At 35.5% G+C, this 24564-nt stretch overlaps 1 protein-coding gene across 11 annotated transcripts in view; it reads left to right on the top strand.

Moving 5' to 3' along the window:
• LOC5572977 (FH1/FH2 domain-containing protein 1) overlaps positions 1–24564 on the top strand; it is a 467818-nt gene that overhangs the window by 296443 nt on the left and 146811 nt on the right. For all 11 annotated transcript variants that reach the window (XM_021842727.1, XM_021842725.1, XM_021842726.1 and 8 more), the window contains one exon: positions 15221–15279. In XM_021842727.1, coding sequence (XP_021698419.1) covers positions 15221–15279 — 59 coding nt within the window. The remainder of the gene's footprint in view (positions 1–15220; positions 15280–24564) is intronic.

Raw genomic sequence — 24564 nt, 5'->3', positions numbered from 1 at the left:
TACTCTGAAGGCAACGTGAACATACAGTTAGTCGACACTTTTAGCGTCAAACCATTCATAGGTTATTTTTATAATGAAAAAATCAGGTAAAAGGAAAGGTACCTGGTTTTAATGTTAATGTGCAAGTGTCTATGTCGACACTTACTGTGACGAACTGTTCATATTATGTTAAATCTATTCATTTAAGTATCATTCCCACCGTTGTCATGATCAAAATACGTTTCATAACATATTCTAAATTTAAAATAAAAGCATGAAACGAGCTCACCAAAATGATCATGCATCCTTGATTGAGCTGCTCTGACGACAAGACGAAAAAAAAAAGTCCGGCGGTGTGACGACGCAAAAAAAAATGATTTAACTGGCAAAGTTGAAACGAAGCCAAAACTCAAACCCTCAAGAGCACAAGACAGCGGTTCAAGCTGAAACCCTGAACAATTGGCCAGCGAGTGCCATTCGATCAAGCCCTCAGCCCGATCCACTGCCCGGCTCTCCAGCCCTGTCGTCCTGAAAACTTGCGGTCCGGCCTCGATGCATCTCCACTTTCTGCTTGGGCATTAATGAAGTACTGCTCAGCAGAACGCGTGCAGAATAAACCGTTTCACTTCCACTACACTTTTTCTTCAAAAACTAAACCAGCCGTTTCACCAGCCGAATCTAATAATTTGCGGAGACGAAAAATATGTGACAGAACAATTTTCAACACATCGTTCGCGCGCGCTGCCTACTGCGATCTCTACTCATGCAATTTTATTTTATGAAGCTTAACTCGCTCCAAACATGATTGATTTCCAGCTACTGGCAAGAGTACGTAACTTTCCACCCAAGAACTGGAAGCTGATAAAACTTGAGATAAAAGGAACGAATTGGACTGAACAGTTTAAATACACAGTTGTAGAGCAACATTTGAAAACACCGTATGTGTTAAATATGAACAATGGCTGGTTGCTAACATCGTAAGTTGATCATCAATATTAATTAAAGGACGAACACGAAATTATTGCGACACATTAAACAGGGCATAACTTTTCTCTCATTGGGTAAAAATCAACCAAATTTTGCACACTTTATCATTATATATACACATCATTGTTTACATGCTGTCAAACTCGAAGTCGCGTTTTTCGTTTCAACGAAAATGGAGGTGAACCAACGCGAGTCAAGAGAACAAATTCTTTCCAAACACCTGGAATTTCCTGACCTGTCACACCTGCAGTTAGGAAAAATGATGAACACTCACCATTCAACCGTCTCCAGAGTGTTGAAGCGGTTCTAGGAGCGGTTGACGTTGGACCAAGGCAAAGGAGCTGGAAAAAACCGGGACCGGAGCACAAAAAGACGGAGGGAACGGTGAAGCGGATGATTAAAGCAAATCCCAACGTCTCAAGCCGTGATTTGGCTAAAAAATCGGCATGTCGCAAGGTAAAGAACTTCCCAAACCACGATGAGCGACAACAATCGACGGCTAAAACTCGGGCACGGAAGCTCTACGAGAAGATGTAATGGACGACGAAACGTATATAAAAGCCGATTTTAAGCAAATTCCGGGGTTGGAGATTTTCACCGGCAAGAGCAAGTTCGATGTGGACGACAAATTTAAGAAGAAGAAAATGTCTAAGTTCGCCTCCAAATATTTCATTTGGTGGGCCATATGCTCTTGTGGAATGAGCAGTGAGCCTTTCGTGACAAAGGGCACAGTATATGGAGAGATCTACAAATCGGAGTGCCTCGAGAAGCGCCTTTTGCCGTTCTTGCAGCAGCATGACGAAGCTCCGCTTTTTTGGCCAGATTTAGCATCATGCCACTAAATAGTGTCCTGGAATGGTATTCCGTCCATTTCTCGCGTTCAGTATCATAAGGGCGTAACTGCAATGATCGATTTCTCTCCATCGATTTTCTCTTTAGCTAATAACTTGGCCAGGCAACTATTTTTAACTGATATTTTGGATTCAGTATAAACTACTCATCGTCCTTTCCCATGCTGCATCGTAAAATGTTATGATAATCGATTGGATTTTGTGTACTAATCCAAAGAGAAAATCGACGAAGAGAAATCGATCTCTGCAGATACGCCTATATGATACTAAACGCGAGATTTTGTTCCAAAGGACATGAATCCGCTAAACTGTCCGGAGCTGCGCCCGGTGGTGCAGTACTGGGCAATAATGAGGCGGGAACTTCGGAAGAGCAAGAAGACAGCCAAAGACGAGAAGGACATGCTAAGAAAATGGAAAAAAAACTGAGAAACTGGTACCGAATGACACTGTAAAGACTTTGATGGAGAGTATTAGGGTTTTCAAATTTCCCGGGATTTGATTTCCCGGGAAACGGGAAATAAATTTGCCATTTCCCGGGAAATCCCGGGATCCCGGGAAATTTTCATAAACGTGAAAATTAAGCAAATTGATGATTTTTTTTAATTATTCGTATTTTTGTTATATTTTTTTATACCAGTAAACTTGTATGGTACCTACATTCTCTTTTCTAATTAATTTATTGATGTTTCTCAAAAAAAATCTATCGATTTCGTCGTGTACGCTAGGTTTCAGTACAACACAAATTATGATATCGAGTCCATGTGGAGATTATTCTTGACACATCGTATGAAGTTCAAATAATATGTACAGGACGGACTCGATTATCCGGAGTTTGTTCTTTGATATTCTTGTTTTTGAGATTTTATGCATAAATTTGAGATAATTTGGTATTGCAACGGGGTTTGTAAAAGAGGTTTTTTGTATGGCGGTCAAAATAATTTCTTCTCAAAACCCCTAATGTTCCTAAAAATAAATTCTGGCTACTCCACTGCATTATACAAACAAAACAACGAAAAAATATAATATTCAAGTTCTTTTAATGCAGATTTTATTTATTCTTTTAGTGATTCGATTATTAGGAAGATTCGATTATCCGGAGTGAAAAAAAATGATACAACGGATAATCGAGTCCGACCTGTGCCAACATTAAATTGAACCTTCCAAACACTAGAATAAAAACCAACTAGAGTCTAACGATGGAAAATGTGACGGTTAAATCCATGAAAACTTTATGAGCGTACTCAATTTATGGATGATCCCTCGAAAAATCCTGTATTTTGTATAGAATATAATCTATTTTGGAAAAAAAAAAACATATCGTCAAAGAGCTATCAATTTTATCAACAACTATTTGATTACAAAAAACAAACAACAAATCAATATCCAAGTATAGCTAGTGATCTAGCAAGATAATTGCATTGGTAAGACTGATATGAAAAGTAAATTATACGATAGTTTAGGTTTGAAAATGGATGGTCAATCCTTTTTCAATAGAACTACCCGGGAAATACAGAAATCCCGGGAAATACGGGAATCCCGGGAAACAGGGAATCATTTCCCGGGAAACGGGAATCCCGGGAAATCTCATTTCCCGGGAAATGTTCCCGGGATTGAAAACTCTAGAGAGTATCAAACAAAAATGCCTTCAATTTTACACTCAAGGCTTCATCGATTAACTTTTTTTTTGATTTTTGAAGTAAATATGTGTATGAAACTTTCCTAAAATTTTGGGTTTGATTCTAAATATTATAAGAAAATTAGCATGACATTTTCGGTGTCGCAATAATTTCGTGTTTGCCCTTTAGACATTGATTTAGAAGCACGATCAAAGCAAGCGATGAAAATATCGCATCTGTAACGATCTATGATCGGCAATGTCTTGCAAGTTGTAAAGAGCTTGATAAACAGAAACTGTGACGGAGAGCTCCAAAGAGATAATTATGATAAAACCCATTTTTCTCACTTATTTCCCATTAGGGGTGGGTGTTTTACTTTACTGGCATGATAAACAATCCTCGAACATCCTATAACAAATGTCACCTCCTTTATCGGAGCATGTTTAGCTGGGTTTTATCATCACTGTTAACCTCCCGATGTAATCAGAGCTGTAACAGTAGACGATAAACGGACTCTCATGATATGTTGCGGATCATGATCGTTACAGAGAGTGATTAGTGAGAGATACTCTGATTTTTTGCGGAATTCAATCCCTGTTATTAAAAATACTGATGCAAATGTTTAATTATTCACTGCACCAATTTTCATAACAAAAAAAGTTTCTGACCAGTTTTTATATGTTTTACTGTTGAACTTCTGTTGAAAGCTTTCGATAAGTGTATTGATATCATCCAAGAGTCGTTTGATTAATTAAGCTTTATCTATATAAATAAAAATGGAGTGGTGTTTGTATGTCACGAAATGGCTTACGAACGGGTCAACGCATTTGAACGATTCTTTCTCCGTTTTGTTCGTCAAGGGTTCCGACGTGTTCGTGTGTATTAAAATCACCGGGAAAGTTTAAAAAACGAGAGTGCACGGAACTGTCATTTTGTATGGGACGATCCTTAGCGTTTTTCAACAGCCTACTTGATGGCAAGACGAAGTTTGCCGGGACGACTAGTAATCGATAGTTTTGTACTGTTCATATTCTTCAAATTATGTCTGATTATTATTTTTAGGAAATTGTATTCCTTATCTTTTTCATGTGCACATAAACCAAACCGTCTAGAAGTTCCCATCTGCATACTATGTACTCTTCTGCTGTGAGCTATTTGCAATCTTGATGAGCAGACCCCATACCGGATGACGAATAACAATTTCTCAACTTAATATTTTCCCACTGGAACACCATCAACGACTTGGGTCCTTCTTGATTGGGAGTAGGTACCGTGCGCTCGTCAGTCTGAAAGATGACGGTTTTGAACGAGTTTATATTTTCCGTTTTTTGCTCATTTTGCTTCTGCAGCTCGTCAATCCGCAGCAAGTCAGCAAGCCGAAGCAAACTTCCCAGAGTGCGCGATGCGGGTCGTCCTCTTCGGAGCACTGTGGTCGGGAAAAACTGAAATTTGGCCAAAGCAAGTTTCTATGCTTTCTCTAAAAAAATGAAACTTCAATCAAGGAGCATAAGAACGTAATGAATAATCTATGTTTTAAAATAATGCAAGAGTATAAAAATCTCAAAATCATTTTTGTTAGTTTTGTCCTCGTTTTCTACGGAACCCGGCCATTGTGCAAAGGCTAGAAAAAGCTAGAGCAGTTGAAAAATGCTAACTACCATCGTTTTACGTGCTTTGAGTGGCTTTTGATTGCATTCCGGTTTCGGGTGGCAAGCAGTGTTGCCATCTGCCAGTGTGACCAAGACTTCGTAGCAGTTGAACCGCTTACAGCTTATTCAGGCAGCACGGCTCACAGCAGCAAAGACGCACAGACACACCGAACCGGTCAAGTCAAATTTATAACATCATTCTCTGCTGCTCCGTGTCTATACCTTTAACGAGCAGACAGAAGCCGTCGGAGTCCACACACTAGTGAAGGGGAGGCAAATTGCCGGAAGAAAATTTATTCTTTCAATTATGGACGAGTAAAAACTCAATTATAAAATGTTAAAAAGTGTCTCACCAGCAGTCAACTTTCATTACGCTTTCACGCATTCGTCGAATCATGGGTGGAAATATGATGTGCTAGTCCTAGTGCTTGTTGGAGGACAGAGAAATGCTTTTTTTGTCTAATATTTGGAGGGAATCATTGCTAAATCAATGTTTATAAGGCAGCGTCCATTTATTACGTAACGCTAAAATTCGAATTTTTTGACCACCCCCAACCCTTTGTAACGCTTTTTGTAAGAAAAAAAAAATATTTTTTTTGTATGAGCCGTAACGCTTAAACCTACTCCCCCCCTCCCCCTAGAGTGCTACGTAATTTGTGAATGCCGCCTAAGCAGTAGTTTGCTTTCTGTGTTTCAACGTTTTTTGTACGAGAGTAACATAAATATACAGTTCAGTACTACCATATTAGCCGGCCCAGATAGTCGTAGTGGTGATCGCGCAGCTATTCAGCAAGACCAAGTCAAACCTTTCTCGACTCTCCAGGACACACAGTATCTTAAGGTGTGGCCCGTTTAGAATTGGAACATACACAAATTCGATTAATTTGGAAATAATTCAACAAAAATGAATTCTGTTTTAACTCAAATGTTGCATTGCTTGTTAGCTTCAATGGAAAAATAATATTCATCCCCTTTTATAATAAATCGACGGACTTCTCACGGAATACAGTTAATAAATTTACGCACACTATTTTCATCCATATTTTTGACAAGTTCATCCCATTAAGTTTACAATTCGTCGATGTTATGACGACACTTTGATTCGCTCACAGCTTCCGCATTATAATAGCCCAAAATAGCTTAATTTGGCTGAGTTGGGGTCAATTAGGTGGGTATCACTTATCATGAAAAAGTCCTTAAATTCCGTCAACACTTGATCAAACAACTTCATGATACGGAATTATGCCACATTTCTCTAATTTTGTTCCCTATTTGGTTGTCTGCAGGTAAGGTATGATCGGAGGCGGCAAAACTTGAGTACAAAGTCTAAGAGTATATATTCAACCCATATCCTCTTCATCCTCATATTTGTTTAACCATCAGCCTGAAGTTTATAATCTTGTGCTGAGTTCTTATAAAAATCTGATGTTTTCCATGAACGCAAATATGTTTTGGAATTTCCCATACAAACTTTACTCTTAACAGAAACCTGTAAAATGCTATACGATATGCTCGTGAAACCAATGGCAAATTTTTCCCAACATCTTATACAAAATTTTATTTAAGATTCTTGATAGATTTCTGGTGATATATTTTTTTTTCACAATGTAGTTCACCTTCAATTTGTACCCAGATGCACTTCATCCAGTTTCTACAGTACATATTTTTTGTGGATGACCAGATAATCTCGGAATTATCTTGGAAATTCGAATTGAAAGTAAGGCAGCCAGTGTGACAGTCTCGTTTGGAACCGTGACGTTAGGTTCAAACCTAGTAAAGTTCTGCATTAGACATTATATTCATAATAAGTTGCTTGTTGAGCATTAGTAAACTTTTCGAAAATTTCAGTCGAATTTTGTTGATCCTTCTAGTGAATTCCGTGTTTGATTTTGCCTTGATGTTTTGTAAGGTCCTTGACTAGATTGCCAGTGACTTTCAAGAAAACGCACGCACAGTCATCCTCAGCAGGTTTCTTAGGGAACCCTTCGTGAATGTAAGGCAATATATTTCGCTTATGCCTTGTAGGGGGGTTAATATGTTAGGGAGAAGATTTATAGAGGATTAATTACGAAATTCTTGGCAAAACGCTTGATAGTTTCCTGAGAGACATATGTTGGAAATTCTATGCATATTTATTAATAAGAATGTTTTATCTTCCTAAGCCATATTTCTGGGACCAGCGAGAATATCACCAGATTGTTTTGAATACCTTATTGTAAATCATTCAAAAATGTTAATCACATAAAAGGGGTCGTCCATAAATGACGTAGCTTTTTAGGGGGGAGGGGGGGCTTCACGAATTTGTGACGATGTGTGACGAGGGGGAGGGAGGGGTCCTAGCTAGTGGACGTAGCATTTTGGATCACGCCGCTAAAATAAGAGGCGCTGAAAAAATAATGACATACAATTTTTTTTTTATTGTTTGACTTATAAAGTTGGGTTATAAAATGATGATTCAGCGTCAAAACATTCATATGACAAGATTGAAAAAATTATAACAAAATTTTAGATTTTCTGTAGTGCAATATATTTACGTAATAATAAATTAATTTATAAATAAATAAATTAAAAGATAAATAAATTAATTAAAAATCAAGGCTTGGAAAACATTGTTTTAGTTGGTTGGTTTGACTTTATTAACGAGATTTTTAGCCCTGGGCTAGTTCATCTCGGGACCAACGGCTTTACTTCCCTTCCGAAGGAAGTCGTCACTATAATTTTAGTGACTATCTCGGGGATGGGATTCGATCCCAGGTCCTCGGCGTGAGAGGCGAGTGTTCTAACCACTACACCAGGTCCGTCCCCAACATTGTTTTAGTTTTATTCATATTTTCTGTTAGAGCTTATTTCTTCAAAAAAAAAAACATATGTTCGTCTTGGCAAATATTACATTCAAACAAGATATTCATTCCGTGAATTATGCTCTCAAGGTTGCAGAAGATCTCCACCCAATCAACTCATCGATTTGTTTTGATATATCAATGCTCTTGATGGAATAGCCTGAATAAAACTTGATGGAAAACCCTGGACAACAGATTCGAGTGTTATCGAAATTGTTCTATCATTCAATTTTCTTAATAACTCGGTAATTTGAAGAAAGATTATTTTTAGTATTTAACTGTATCGTTATAGGTTGTGTAAGATTATTTCAGTATGGGGAACTACAGTCATCTCTCCCTTACTCGATATTTCGTATCTCGATATCGAGTTAGAGAACCATAGTAAAAGTTGGTTTTCATGGCTACCTCGATGGTCCCTTGGATCGCAGTTGCATTGATTTTGTGTTCTGTAACTCGATACCTCCCTAACTCGATGGTCCCTTCAATATCGAGTAAGGGAGAGATGACTGTATAATGAAGTTAAGCTGAAATATCAATAAAGTTGAATAACTTGTACAATAATCGCTTAGATTTTCTGAACATTCCCAATATTTCAAGTGTAATCTTTTCTCCATCTGGCACCTGATTGATAAATGGATTTGAACTTGGATAATAATGACGAATATCAATTTCAAATCAAATATATCTTATCTTGATCATTTTCCATGAAATCTGTTTCCTAACAACGAATAATTAAAAAAACAATCCTCTAATATAACTAAATTTCTTTTCAACATATTAGAAAATCTATAGTATCCCAACTCGTTACTTCATCAATGCAATCAATGATTTTTCCTTTTTTTCTATATTTTCATCTGTAAACTAATTGTTCATGGTAGCAACAGCAAAAGTAATACAATTTAGCCAACAACTTAAATAGGAAAGTTCATTTAAAACTGTTTTTCAAATTATCCTTACGTTTCAGTCAGTAATTAATAGCAAAATCTGTATTGAACTTTTGAATTCCAATATTTTGTTTTAACCCAATTGCTAAAGAAAACTAATAAAAAAATTGTAGGGGGGCTTGCTTGAAATGCTACGTATTTTCTAAGGGGGGGTATCAGCATTTGTGACGAAATGCTACGAGGAGGGAGGGGGTGTAAAAAATCAGTGAAAAAATGCTACGTCATTTATGGACGGCCCCAAAATGTCAAGAGAGCTACTTCTCTGTTCAGACCATTGAATTTTCTAGAACAAAGTAATTCATAATGCGTCGCTTATGGTGGTTATTCAATGGAAAATTCTTTTTTTTTTTGGGTTAAATTTGCGTTTTACTTCAGCAAGTGTCTTAGAAAAACACTGCGTTTTCAACTTTCTAACACCTCATTTTTTATTTTCTGTCTAAATATAAGTTTTTGCTTTTTTTGGGCCATGGTTTATTTTATCTACTCTTCTGTAGGGAATTTGAGTGTTTATTCTTCGCGTGTGTAAAAAAAATTAGAATTAATATTTTGTTAAGTGTGTAAAAAAGCTCAGAGCGAAAAGCTCACTGTACTAGGTCTAGCTTCTACGGAGTCAGTTTCGGAACGAATTCACTTCAGATCTGGTGTGTGTTCTTGTATTGCTCAGAGCCGATTTCATGACAATGAAGCAGTCGGTAGTATTTATCCAGCGGAAGATTTTTAAGTAAAAACAAATTTTTTTGGAGCGACGGATCTCCAAACATGTTTTTTTTGGAGCGACGGGTCTTCATTGATAAATTTTAAAGAGCGACAGGTCTCTGATGATGAGTTGTTCGGAGTGACAGGTCTTTGATGATGAATTTCGTAGAACAAATGATCTTAATAAGATCGAAGAATTTAGTTTTCTGATGCAATTCAATGAACGCTTAACAAACTCATTAATTATGTGAAACTCTCTGCTCATGAAATATTCGGAGCGATAAATCTCCAATGAGAGTTATTCAAAAATGCCACAAAAAATGTGCAAAAAACGTGAAAGAGAAATATGATGACGCATTGGTTCAGAATCAAGCTCGGAATATATTTTTGTATGGCTTTTGATTGGAACTGATAATAATTTAGAAGCAATTTGGATGGAAAGCGTTATGCTATTATTGAAAAATAATTGGATTGGATGTGAGTAGATCAAATCTGATTAGAAGTGAAATGGATTCTTATAGTATTTTGTTTCAATTGAATGGAGTTATACTTGGGACTGGATTTAGAATCGAAGGAATAGGATTTACATTTAAATCTTGCTTTAAAGTGGATCTGGAGTAGATTTAGATTTCACTTGGACTTGGATTAGATCATAATTGAATTTGGATTGTGACGCAAATTATGCTCTGAGTAATACAAGAACACACATCCGTTTTCAAGCAAATTCGTTTTAAAACTTACTCAGCACTTACTAGTGCAGTGAGTTTTTCATACTGAGCCTTTTTTACACACTCTACAAAATTTTATGACTCTAATTAAAAATCGCATATTTTAAACACACATTACAAGCCAAGAACAGTCAAACCTATAACTAACCTATTTATAGATGTTCCCTACATCATCTATAAACTTTTATTTGTATTGTTTGTATATTTATTGTAGGATTTTTTCTGCTCTGGAAAACAATTAATGCTTTAAAATCAAACCCCATCTTTAGACGGGATTCTAGAAAGATTTTTTTGTATAATTCGTTGCTCGAGTTTTTGTTATTTCCCAACATTGTTACCAGGAAAGACCTCATGGAAAAAGAGGTTAATGGTTTCCAAACATAAAAAATTACAACAAAAATTACAAAATAACGAATGAAACCAAATAAATGCCAGAAATTTGATTGCATCGTATTTAACTACTGTATCGGAAATAAATATAAAGCATTACAGTTCCATAAGCAGAATGAAACAGTAGTGATGTTTAAGAAATACAAATGAGTTCCTTAAAAATGTCACAAAAAATAATAAAATCTTTGAAAACGAATTTTTTGTTCTGCAATTTAAAATTTTGGTTAACATTAATTTGTTATGTGAAAAAAACTGGAAAATGTCTATTACCTTGTGAATTATGTAAAATTCGTGTAGCGTTAAACGAAGACGTCAAGACTCTCTCGGCTGACAGACTGCTTGGGAGACAGTATCGCCATCTGATGGTTGCATGGTAAAACTTCAAATGTTCAACCATATATGGCGGCACCGGCATCAATGCTTCACATTATTTCACGTATTATTAATATGATTTTTATCATTACCGAACTCACACGTTCCTCTATTTATTTTCGAAAACCTTTAACATTTGGAAGAATTCGTAATTAAAAGGAAAAAAATATTCTGTCGGTAAAAAATCTCTTATGAAAACGTAGCCAGGGTTTCCACCTGGAAGTAGCTTTTGATGCCCCATCTTATGGAATTATAAATATATAGAGGTGGTGTACCAGTTATGAACATAACTGATTCCCTATTTTGCCATACGTGAGCATTGAATTGTTATCAAATTTTAATCATTTTGTGTATTTCAGTAATTTGATATCAAAAAATCTTTATGTTAAAACATTCAAAAGTATTCAAAATGAGAAAGTTTCCCAGAATTTTCATATGTTCAAATAGGGAACAACACTTTCACAATATGAAGCAATTGCTTCAGAAATTTCTATGTTCCTGTTCAAATGGTATTTTTGAGCATTCTTCTTTTATTTATATGGTATTTAGTAGTTTGGTTACTACAAGTTGAAATATTTGAAGACTCGTAAAAAATCTTGGAACAATTTGAAGGAATTTTGGTGTACAGACAAATACCTGAAATTATTTTATTGCGCAAATCACTGAAAAAATCTTCTTGGTGGTTTTTAATGCAGATCCAGGAGGCAATAAAGACGAATTCCATGTCAAATCGGTCAATCACAGAATTCGACCATCTTCGATTTGCAGTAAATTTTGCACATATTTTTAATATGGTACAAAAAGTGTTTTGTTGTTTTAAATTTTTGCATACAACTTATTTGAAAAATTATAAAAAAAAATATAAGAAAAATTGTGGGCTTCGTAGCCGTGCGGTTAGTGTCTCCAGGCATTTAGCCGCATCGTGTTAAGGAGTGTGGGTTCGATTCCCGCTGCAGACCGGAAAACTTTTCGTGAGGAATGTCTTCCGACTGTGCCACTGGGCGTTGCATGCTAGTCCGTTGTCTAGTGTGGTGCTTCCTTCAAAGGACAAATCGTCCACTGGAAGCATTAACGTGTCGGTGTCTAAAAAAAAAAAAACTCCGAAACTGTTGATTTTGAAGAAAAAAAAAATGTTGTAAACCGTTTGGGCTTCACGAAAATTATACACTGAAAATAGTTTATGTTTTTTCATGAAAAATTAAACTTAAATTTTAAATTACACAAAAACACAATTTTTACTACAGAATCTTGATGTTAACAGATGTTTGTGACAGTGTTTCATGAAGGAGAAATGTTTCATTTAAAAAAGTTTTTTTAAGAACAACTTTTGGTCAATATTCAATATTTTGTTTTTATTTTGTCAAAATAAATACTTTCGAAATGATTCCTATCCATTATGGTTATCTGGATAACTTCTCTAGAAGTAGGCATTTTCGAATTATATCAAGTTCAATGCAAAATATCCAAATATTAAAATAAGCTATTTTTATTGATTATTCGCGTTTCTCCATCAATAACTACACGTTTTCTAGAGTGAATACCACATATTTTTCGACTTACTTATTTTCCTTGATGGAGAATCGCAAATAACTAACAAAAATTACCTTTTTTTTAATTTAATGTTTATTTATTTTTGCGTTAAACTTTAGATAATTCGGAAATGACTACTTCTAGAGGAGTGATCAAGATAATCATAATGGCTTAGACTTATTTTAAGATTCTTATTGTATCATTAGAACGTATTTATTTTGACAAAAAATCATAATTTTGAATAGCTAATACATAACGAATCGGCCAAAAGTTGTTCTTAGAAAAACTTTTTTATTATTTTTTTTTCATTATGAAACTACGTTCCAAACATCTGTTAGCTATCAGGATTCTATGGTTAAAAGTTTAGAAATATTCAAATGGTTTATTTTGTATTTTAAAATTTAAGTTTTATATTTGAATTTTCAATTAAAATAAATAAAATATTTTTGCAGAGTGTATTTTTTTTCTCACAGTCCAAACGGTTCACTACTTTATAGAACACTTTTCCCTAAAACCAACAGTTTCGGTATTAAATTTTTTCAAATAAGTTACTTTTAAAAATTATAGGCCATTTTCAAAAATGGTTTTTGACTTTAAATGGTCAATTTTTCTACGGAAAACACATATTCTACCATATCAAAAACATGTACAAAATGTTATCAAAATCGAAGGTTGTCCAACACGATTTTTATTTTTTTCGAATCATTCTGGATGGAATTCGTCTTAAGATAAAAATGTTTGATTTTATTATTGATGTTACTTAATGCGGAATTCCCAGCGATACTAATAGAGGTATCATTAAAAATAATTTTGAAATATACCCTAAACAAGAACAGAGATAATTCTGAAACGAAAATATTTTCTTGGAACTCTGTCGAAATTCTCTAAATGGTTGGATTCATCTTTAAGAAACTCCTTGTACAATATGTCTTAGAATAAATCTTGCAAAAATATTTAGAAGAATTATTTAAAAAAAAACTTTTAAAGTAATTTGGGAGTTTCTGGACAAATTATTATTTATAATTTATAATATTAAAAAATCTTTGTAGTAATGGACAAAGCCAAAATGGACTCCTCTAAAAAATGAAGGGTGAATCAAGAAGGATTTCTAACTATCTGAGGAATTTTAGCAAACTTTAAAGGAAAACACCAGAAAAAAATCTCAGATAAATCTCATTTGAAATAAATTTATTTGAAATAAGTAAAATAATGTTTGGAAGAATCCCTGAAGTTATTGGTACAGGAATGCTTGGGAAAATCACGGAATTCTTTGACCAAGAAGACGTCAAAAAATTCCTTCAGTGGTTTTCAGTGGAATTCGTGGTTGAAACTTTGATAAGTTCCTAGAATTATTCCTGTACGAGTTCTTGAAAAATTCGGGACGAAAATGCCGAAATCTCTACGGCAATTTCTTTGAAAATTCCTAAATTATTTGATGTACGTGCAATGGACGAATGAAATAGACTATTACCATGGTTACTATATTACAGTTGTTTTTATGACCAAAGCAATTCTTTCAGAAATTCCTGGACCAAATCCTAGTGTCATTGCTCAGAATATTCTGTATTTAGACTTTCTACATGACAGCGCTATAAAATATCCCCTGCATGTGCTGCTTATTTTCCATGAGGAAATAAAAAAAATCAAAATCATTGGCATACTCATTCTACAATGATTTTGAAAATATCTCAAACGTTGCAGAGTTGCTCGATGTCACTATCAATGCTTAAAATTTGCTGATTTGTACTGGCCGACTGCGATACAAATCGGATCATTCCATATCACATCAACATCATGCTGTCTACTCCATCACCAGTGCATTGATGGCGATAGACTATGGATATCACTGATGGGTTAAGTTTAGCTTTAAATTAAGCAGATAAAATGGCAATTTATCAGTACGATATTTTCGACAGTGTTGCAGATAGATTGAAACTATGTGTTGGTCACTGAAAAACATTATTAGCATGGATAATGACCACGTGATCACTCATTCTGCAGTGATTTTGATCTAGAGTGCGATGTCGCATCACTGCTGTTGGTTGTCAAATCAAAGTGATATTGATAGCTCGCAAGTGATATTGATAGTTTTAGATCATCAGCCATCAGCTGATATGATTGATATTAAGCAACTCTGAAACGTTGAAATCTAAATAAAGTTTACAACTTATGCCTTCAATTCCTGTATATACTATTGGTAAATGCGCAATCGAAAAATCTCCATGTGATATTTAATTGTGTTTTGATCGTTTTTACATATGTTTCTATTGGGTTCTATTGGGTCAGCTAAAATAAGTTCAGCTACTTAATATTTTCTTACTGATTTCCTTTTATTTGTTCCTGATATCTACTTTGCGAACTCGATGTTTCCCTTAAAACCATCAAACACAATCAATATTAAGATTTGAGAAATTTCATTTAAGATCAATGTTTTAAAATTCCTATCATTTTCCAGCATTTTCATCACATATAGAAAAAAACGAAAAAATGGTACAAGCTACAGACCTACAATATTGGTAAACTCCAGAGTCATGACGTACCTAATTAATTATATTGTTTAACATAATTCTATATTAAATCAATCAGCTCTGAATCATTGGCGATTAATCATCGAACTTCCTTTCTTCTTTCTTTCCAGTCGCAAAAATTCCCTAGTCGTGCGAACACAACTCAGCGTTCGGGTTCACTCCATCATAGGTAAGAGTTTAAATTGAAAATTTTGCAGTCATCTCAAAAAGTTAAATGAGGAATGCAGTTAAGAGCAACTTAACAAATACGTCTTCATCGTTATAATGAACAACAGTTGTTCAAGTTGAACAGTTAGTATTCATATTGAGTTCGACTTGGAAGTTCTCATGTAGACAAAAAAAAATGTTTCAGTTAACTGCTTCAAAAACGTTCCTAAGAACACCAAGTTGAAGAACAACACATCAGTCTTATTAGCTGTCGCCTCGCCCAGCATGAATGCAAAACATTTCTAATTTATTTTGCAACACCCACACGTACAAAAGAGTTTCCACTCTGGGCTCCTGTGACACTCCTTTCCCCTGCCTCAAGGAAAAGAGAGTGATTAATGATGGTCACAGCTTACTGGAACCGTCGCATTACGTCCCCCTGAACAACACAGTCAGTCGCACAGCTGAAAGCTCTGCCTTCTCCGTCACATAGACGGACCAACATTTGATCTCCCTATTTTGTTCAACACAAATAGCTATCAAATTGCAACGTTGTTGGCTGTGAAGTAAAAACTGGGCGACGTGCGACGACAGCCGGCAGGGCAATCACCAAACGGAAGTGCACTCGGCGGCGTGGTTGGGGTTCCTAACCTACCTTCCATGATCCTCTACGCTACGCTACATGTGTTTACATAGATGCCGCCGCCGTGATCGCCGTCGTCAACGCAGCTCTCCTACTTCACAGCCTCTGTTGTATCCTCTCTATGTTGGGGCGAGGGGCACCGGTATTGACTGTAAATCACGATGCTCTTCTCCACACGTCCTGGTTATACTGCCCCGGTTTCACGCTTCAACAGAAACGGAATGTGAAATTTGAGCAATTTTTAGCATATTTTTTTTTCTCGGGGCGTGTTGCGACTAGGTTTGAGTGATTTATGAGAGTTTGAATTCTGCAGATAAGCAAAATTGAATTCATACAATGTGTTTGAATGGATTTGAGAAGGATTCAGCAGTATTATGGTCTTAATTGAAACAGACGTATCTACTCAAATAGCAGAATTTGTTATAGTGTAAGACCAAGCAAGATCAGTAGAATGGCCTTCAGATTGGTTGGAACGGATCAAATTTGTTACACGTAAAAGTTGATGACTGGTCGAATGTCAATGGCGGAATCCGAACTGTACATTGGCAAAAATGAATTTTCATTGATGTGGACCATCATTCTGTTCAAAATGAACGTTTCAAAAAGTTTACTGATGGAGGAAAGCAAACTGATTGGACGATTGGTAGAAGCTTCTGCAGGTTTTTGGTCTGGTTTTAAAATTGGAACAACCTTAGCATTTTTCCATTTGTCAGGAAAATATGCTAATTGAAAACATTTGTTAAATATATCAACTAAAAATGATAAGCTACTTTCTAGAAATTTCTTGATGAGGATGTAGAAAATTCCATCATCGCCAGGAGCTTTCATATTTTTGATTTTTTCTTTAATAATAGTTCTCACTTCTTCCAAATCAGTCTCCCAGGCATTTTCGAAAACGTTCTCTCGATTGAGAATATTTTAGAAGTCCTAAGTAACTTGATTTTCAATTGGACTAGTAAGCCCTAAATTGAAATTATGCGCACTTTCAAACTGCATAGCAAGATTTTGAGCAATTGGTTAGCAATAATTTGTTTTCCTCTTTCAATGCCGGTATTTAGGGGGGTCTGTAGCCTTGAGGTTACGCTTTCGCTTCATAAGCGGAAGGTCATGGGTTCGATTCCCAGTCCCTCCACAAAAAACCCGTCCAGCCACCAGAAGACGCCTCACGGAGGACCGTGCTTTGGAGAGCACATCCATCCTCCGTCAGTATCAGATGGTGACTGAGACAAACTGACCCTTTTCGCAGGCAGCTAGCCTCACTAACAACAGAGCCCTCTCCTACCTGCTCGGTGTGAGAGTAAAAGAGTAGGAGAGAGTGAAAGTTGATGTAAATATAAATAAGTTAAAAGTAGATCTGTATCGGTAAAGAAGCTACAGATCACCTGATTCCGGTACAGTAGTGGCCACAAGCACGGAGTGCCTTTAAAAAAAAAACGGTATTGGCTTCTGAGGTTTTTTAAAATTTTAGATAATTTCCAAAAGGGCTTAGAGTCAGGGTCCAATTGCGAAATCTTATTTTCAAAATTTTTTGTTTCTTAATTGTGCAAAACGTTTTCAAAACTATTTTCCCAATCTCTGCAATAACTTCTTTGTATTACTTCATAAATTTCTTTCAAACGCACCCACAGTGATTCCTTTCTAAAACAATTGACTAACAGCACAAATAGTTTGTCACAATAAATAAGTTTTGAATTTATCCAATCACCCTCGATTCCGGCAACCCTCTTTCGATACTGGGACAAACTCTGTTTGCTTCTATGCTTAGTGTTCAATGAAAACTTCAACTGTTATTAACTGAGAGGTTAATTTGTTAATTGACTATATTCGAAATCGTATTTTGAAACCCTTAAGCCTGAGAAAAAAATTTCAGCTCAAAGAGACATTTATCGGCATTCGTTGTAGAGATATTTCAGAGAATTCGAAATGAGATTTATTCCGAAGTGTACCAATAAATTTCTGCAGAAAGCTTATTAATTATTTCTTGCTTCTTGGACTCCTCTCATGTTTTAATTCAAAAAATACGTTGACTGAGTTTTCAAGAAATTTTACTTAGAGGTTCTCCAAGAACTCAATCACGTTTCTTCCAGTTTGTTTTGCAAAAAATCGTTTATTAAACTTTGAAAATAATTCCTTTGGGATTTCTAGTAAATTGGAAGAAGTTGGAAGTTTTTCAGGGGAGTTGTGTTTGATCCTTCGAGCTTGACGCTTGCTCCTGCGGGGGCGGGCGATAAGGGCAGGATCAACATGTCGTCCGTCGGTCGAGTAGTTAAATGAACAAGCGCCGCGTATCGTTAATAGTGTTTGATCTATTGATCGCGTCGCTTGCTCTTGCATGGGCGAGTGACGAAAACTTATTCGGCGTACAAAGCGATTATCGAATTATAACGCGAATCCGATTAGGCGTGATTATATTATGGATCGCATCACCAAAAGTTGGTGACTCCCAGATCTTTACCTTATCCCACTAACCCAATATCCTTTCCATGACAACTGTGGAGATGCAGAGGTATACTCGGTCTCTAGTAACAACGGTTGTCTAACTAACATTGCTTCCCTTCCCCGATGACCGTAAGGACGTGACCGGTGCCGTTATTGACTTTTAAAATATGAGCTCTCAATTTGTGCACATTGAATCTGTGCTTCTACCCTAAGAGTATTTTCAAGTATTCAGTCTATGTCTTCTCCGTTAATTCCTCTACGAATAGCTCAAAAACCCTTTCATGGTTTATATTAGGGATTGCTATGGAAATATCTTCAGAGATCGTTGCAAGAACTCTTCAAGATATAACATTAATTTCTACAAAAATCATATACTACCTAGATAAAATCTCGAAAACTCTAAGCGAAGCTTTCTTATTGTTACCTGTAAGAATTTTTCAAGACAATTTTTCGAAAATTGTACCGCAATTACCCAAATATCTTATTAGAAATTCTTCCAGATATGCTTTGTGATTTTTTCCAGGGATTCCCAGAAGGATTTCTCGATGAATGGCTGTACTGATACATTGTAACACTTTTCCAGACATCTATTAAGATTCCTGAAATTCCCGAAATTTCTTACAGTACTTGTTGTTAGAATATATCTAGAATGTCAACACGAACAAGAATTCCTTCGAAAATTAGTCCAAGGATTTTAACATTTTGTTTTGATTTGCAGACACATTCGTAAGTTTTTTAATATATTTCGCCGGAGGTTTCTTCATTTTATCTTCCTAGCATACCTCCTGGAATTCCATCACTAATACCTGGTTTAATTTATCTTCAAAAACTCATGAAAACTGATGAGTCCATGATTCCCTACACTGTCTCTTGTATAAATTCCCCAGGAATTTTTCCAGGATATTTTTTATTTGTACTTCAAGGAAGTTTTTCAGTGATTCCTTCAAAAATATTTACACATAACTTTTAAGTACTCGATCCGTGGATTTTCTTAGAGTTTTTGCTGCAGAGATACCTCACATAAATCCTTTTGGGACACCTTTGAGGATTTCGGTATGTATTTCTAGAAGAATTTGATCGAATTGCTTCCAGAAAATTTTCCAGGTATTTCATCCTAGGACTCATCCCACAATCATTGCAAGTGCTTCTTCATATCCCTTAAAGAATAATTACTCCTTCAGATGTTCCTACCAAAAACATCAAGTATCGTTCCTACTGGGACAAACTCTATCGTCTTCTAAGATAAGTGTTCTTTGAGCACTTCTACACTGCAGTAATCATGTATCTGCAGAAATTACGAAAATGTTGTCATTTCATAACAAAGAATTACAAAATTTAATTTTTATTCGCTATTCTGGGAACATATTCTTAAAACTTGGTTTGGATTCTATCCCGTTAGGCCAAATGCCGTTAGGCCGAACGGTCATTAGGCCGAAAATGGCCGATAGTTTTAATAAACCGTAAGGTCGAATGGGTAACCTACAGGGGTAGATCAGGATAATTTGCATTACCTAGAAGCCCACAATATCTGCTGTGAAATATAACTAGAAAGAACAGTGTTTGGTTTAAAGAAAGAAAAAACAAGGCAAATGATCAAATGTTATTTCGACCTAACGACCTGCATCCCTTGGTTTGGCCCCTTAAGGGATGCCTTTAAAGTTTGTTTAAAAATTATTTAATAAATTCTTACTGTTGTTGCTTCCTGGATTCCACCCAGATTTTTTTTCAAGCCTTCGCCAATATATTAACCCATATCCGCCCAGCGTCCTAAAAATAGGACAGAAGCCCCGAACGCCCAGCGTCCTATAAATAGGACAGTACTTGTAGTGCAAATATCTTGAAAATAAAGAGGTTTAGGAGAAAACTGTCTTCTGCAAAGTTGATCACAGGACTGCTGACTTCCACTTGGTAACTATTTTAATTCAGAATTAACTCACCAGGTGGCGCACAGACGCCAACAAATGTCGCATTTATAAGCAACATATGAAACAACTTTCTAGCGTACAAATATTTGCTTCGTTTATATCTCAGTCCAGCGATGAGATACAAAAATGGTGTCTTCGACAAAGTTGAACAACTAAATAATACCTATTCGCATAGAACCTTATAAATTCGGAAAACACTCCCAAGATGGCGCTAATGAGCCAAAACTTTATTTGCTTATATCTTAGCCCGGTTATGAGATACAAATATGGTGTCTTCGACAAAGTTGAACAACTATATAATACCTATTCGCATAGAACCTTATAAATTCGGAAATCACTCCCAAGATGGCGCTAGTGAGCCAAAACTTTATTTGCTTGTATCTTAGTCCAGTTATGAGATACAAAAATGGTGTCTTCGACAAAGTTGAACAACTAAATAATATCTATTCGCATAGAACCTTATAAATTCGGAAAACCCTTCCAAGATGGCGCTAGTGAGCCAAAAAATTATTTGCTTATCTTAGTCCAATTATACAAAAATGGTGTCTTCGATAAAGTTGAACAACTAAATAATATCTATTCGTATATAACCTTATAAATTCGTAAATAACTCCCAAGATGGCGCTAGTGAGCCAAAACTTTATTTGCTTGTATCTTAGTCCAGTCATGAGATACAAAAATGGTGTCTTCGACAAAGTTGAACAACTAAATAAAATCTATTCGCATAGAACCTTATAAATTCGGAAAACCCTTCCAAGATGGCGCTAGTGAGCCAAAACTTTATTTGCTTGTATCTTAGTCCAGTTATGAGATACAAAAATAGTGTCTTCGACAAAGTTGAACAACTACATAATATCTATTCGCATAGAACCTTATAAATTCGGAAAATCCTTCCAAGATGGCGCTAGTGAGCCAAAACATTATTTGCTTATATCTTAGTCCAGTCATGAGATACAAAAATGGTGTCTTCGACAAAGTTGAACAACTAAATAAAATCTATTCGCATAGAACCTTATAAATTCGGAAAACCCTTCCAAGATGGCGCTAGTGAGCCAAAACTTTATTTGCTTGTATCTTAGTCCAGTTATGAGATACAAAAATAGTGTCTTCGACAAAGTTGAACAACTAAATAATACCTATTCGCATAGAACCTTATAAATTCGGAAATCACTCCCAAGATGGCGCTAGTGAGCCAAAACTTTATTTGCTTATATCTTAGTCCAGTTATGAGATACAAAAATGGTGTCTTCGACAAAGTTGAACAACTACATAATATCTATTCGCATAGAACCTTATAAATTCGGAAAATCCTTCCAAGATGGCGCTAGTGAGCCAAAACATTATTTGCTTATCTTAGTCCAATGGATCATTAAAATAACCAAAACGGCCGCTATGGAAAGCATAGATAGCGCCACCGTAGCCTTGTGTGTTTGACAGAACAGCAATGCTGTCACAATGTTAAATCCCATATACAGTGGCGCCTTTGTTTTGATGTGGTGAACACTTGCAAAAACTACCTTCAATGATCCATTATACAAATATGGTGTCTTCGATAAAGCTGATCAACTAGATAAGACCTATTCGCCTAAAACATTATTAGTTCGGAAATCACTCCCAAGATGGCGCTAATGGTCGAACATTTTGATTGTTTATATCTCAGTTCAGTGATGATATACAACGTTGGTGTCTTTTACAAATGTGTTTAACTGAATTAAATCTAGTCACCCGAAAACTTATAAGTTCGGAAAACACTCACTAGATGGCGCTAGTGAGCAGAGATTTTATTTGCTTGGATCTCGGTCCAGTTATTGGATACAAAATTGGTGTCCTCGACAAAATTGATCAACTAAATGAGACTTATTCGCCTAAAACCATTGTAGTTCGGAAAACACTCAAAGGATGGCACTAGTGATCGAACATTTTGATTGTTTATATCTCAGTTCAGTGATGAGATACAACATTGGTGTTTTCGACAAATGTTTTCAACTGAATGAGATCTATTCGCCCGAAAACCTATCAGTTAAGAAAACACTCACTAGATGGCGTTAGTGGGCAAATATTGTATTTGATTGCATTTCAGTTCTGTTATGAGATACAAAATTGGTGTCTTCGACAAAATTGAATTCTTAACCTTATAACACTCACAAGATGGCGCTAGTGGGCAAAGATTTTATTTGTTAATGTCTCAGTCAAGTGATTAGATACATAGTTTGTGTCTTGGACAATGTTGATCAAATAAATGAATCCTAAAACCTTATTAGTTCGCAAAACACTCACAAGGTGGCGCTAGTGGTCAAATATTTTATTTTATTTTTATATCTCAGTCCAGCGATGCGATTCGAATTTGGTGTCTTCGACAAAAGTGTTCAACTAAATGGGATCTATTCGCCCAGAAACATTGTAGTTTGGAAAACTCTCCCAAGGTGGCACTAGTAGACAAACATATTATTTGCTTATAGGGTGGCTGATCCAGTGGTAGTGTGTGTACTAATAATAGTGGTAGTGCGGTTTCAAGCGTGTTATTGGCAATTTTTACTTTTATGCGTATTTTTCTAACATGGCCCTTGTGAAATTGATATGAATGTGTATAAAATTTGTTTGAAAATTAGTAAGAAAATTATAGAAAACAAATAAAAACCTTAACTTTTTTGCTCCTTTGCACCAATAATAGTGGGACGTTCCTATAATAGTGGGTTTAAATGGGAAATCAATGTAAACCACTATTATAGGAACAGATGTTATCAAATACCACTATTACTGGAACATGTTCCAGTAATGGAGGAAATGCTTTTTTGAAAGATTCAATGATTTTATCCTTCTAAGATTATTTTTTACGTAAAATAGAATCGAAAAGCTTTCGTATGACGTATTCAGATATGGAAAACGAGCTTCCGTTATTGCCTGGCGATTTTTTATTCCTCAACCCGTTACTATTGCCACTATCACTGGTACAGACGCCCTATCTCAATCCAGTGATTGGATACAAAGTTAGTGTTTTTGAAAAAGTTGAAGAACTAAATGAGACCTATTCGCCTGGAAACTTATCACTTCGGAAATCACCTAAATGGCACTAATGCACTATGGCCGGTTTCCATACAGACTGGTGGCCAAAAATATTTTTTCCATCTCATGTCGTATTTATGAGTTTTATGATACAAATTTGATGTTTTATTTTCAAAAACAAGTTTTCGAGACTAACTTTTATATAGGGCCTATAGCGAAATATTAAACTTTGTTGCTTATAATTCATATAACCCATTTATGCGATTAACGTTGTGCAAACCATTATAAATATTTAAACTTACATAGAAATGATGATATGAATGATATAGCGAAGTTCAGTTATTTTCTGAATTAGTTTTTAGCTGTTTCCAATAGAAAATGGATAAAAATATTGGAAAAATTCAAAAAACCTTAAATTGCAAAAGTGCAAATTTGTGCAGCTAAATTTTTCACGATCCTTTAGTTTACATCTCAAAGTACCCTTGGAACTGAATTTAAGCCTGGGACAACTTGGGACAAAAAAGTACTCGATGTGTTAACTATAAGCTTATTCGATTTTTTTAAACGCCTTATAGAAAAACATCATAGAAGCCACTATTTTGAAGCTTTTTTTTATTTTTTTATTGTTACTAGGATGCCTTTTTTGTAAGCTTTCAAATGGTGTTAAAACATTCTACGTAAGTATTATAAAAAAAAAGTTATTTTCATTTGAGTGAACCATAGTTTTTGTTTATAAAAACAAGTTTTTCTCCATAGGCTCAACTTTGGCACCTCATATCTGAGTGTGCAATGCAAATCATGCCTTAATATTTTGGGGATTTCTTAGCAGACATGTTCACAATGAAATGATGAACAAGAATTGAAATTTGGGGCACATCACTTTTTTGATTATTGGCCACCTGATAAGCCATAGTGTAATGGGCACACATTTTATTCGCTTATATATCAGTCCACTGATAAAATCCAAAGAAAGCTATTCGTCTTAAACCTTCTTAGTTCGGAAGTCATTCTCATGATGGCGCTAGTCGGCAAATATTTTATTCGCCTAGATTGAAGTCCAGTGATGAAAAATTGGGTATCTTCGAAAACAATGATCAACTAAAAGAGATATTTTCGCAAAAAAAAACATATTAGCTGGGAATTGCTTTTATGTGCGAAACATCAAGGAAAAAATCAATAAGAAATTGGTCTGCCTAGATCAAAACAATACTTACTATTGATTTGAGCAACAATCGCTTATTTCGGATACAATGCTGTTTACATTTTTAGATGAACCATGACAATAAATGGAGGCTAA

This window comes from Aedes aegypti, chromosome 2, assembly GCF_002204515.2.
Source record: "Aedes aegypti strain LVP_AGWG chromosome 2, AaegL5.0 Primary Assembly, whole genome shotgun sequence".
NCBI classification, from domain to species: Eukaryota; Metazoa; Arthropoda; class Insecta; order Diptera; family Culicidae; genus Aedes; species Aedes aegypti.
The sequence above is the reverse complement of the archived record's forward strand: the minus strand, read 5'-3'. Positions and strand labels throughout refer to the sequence as shown.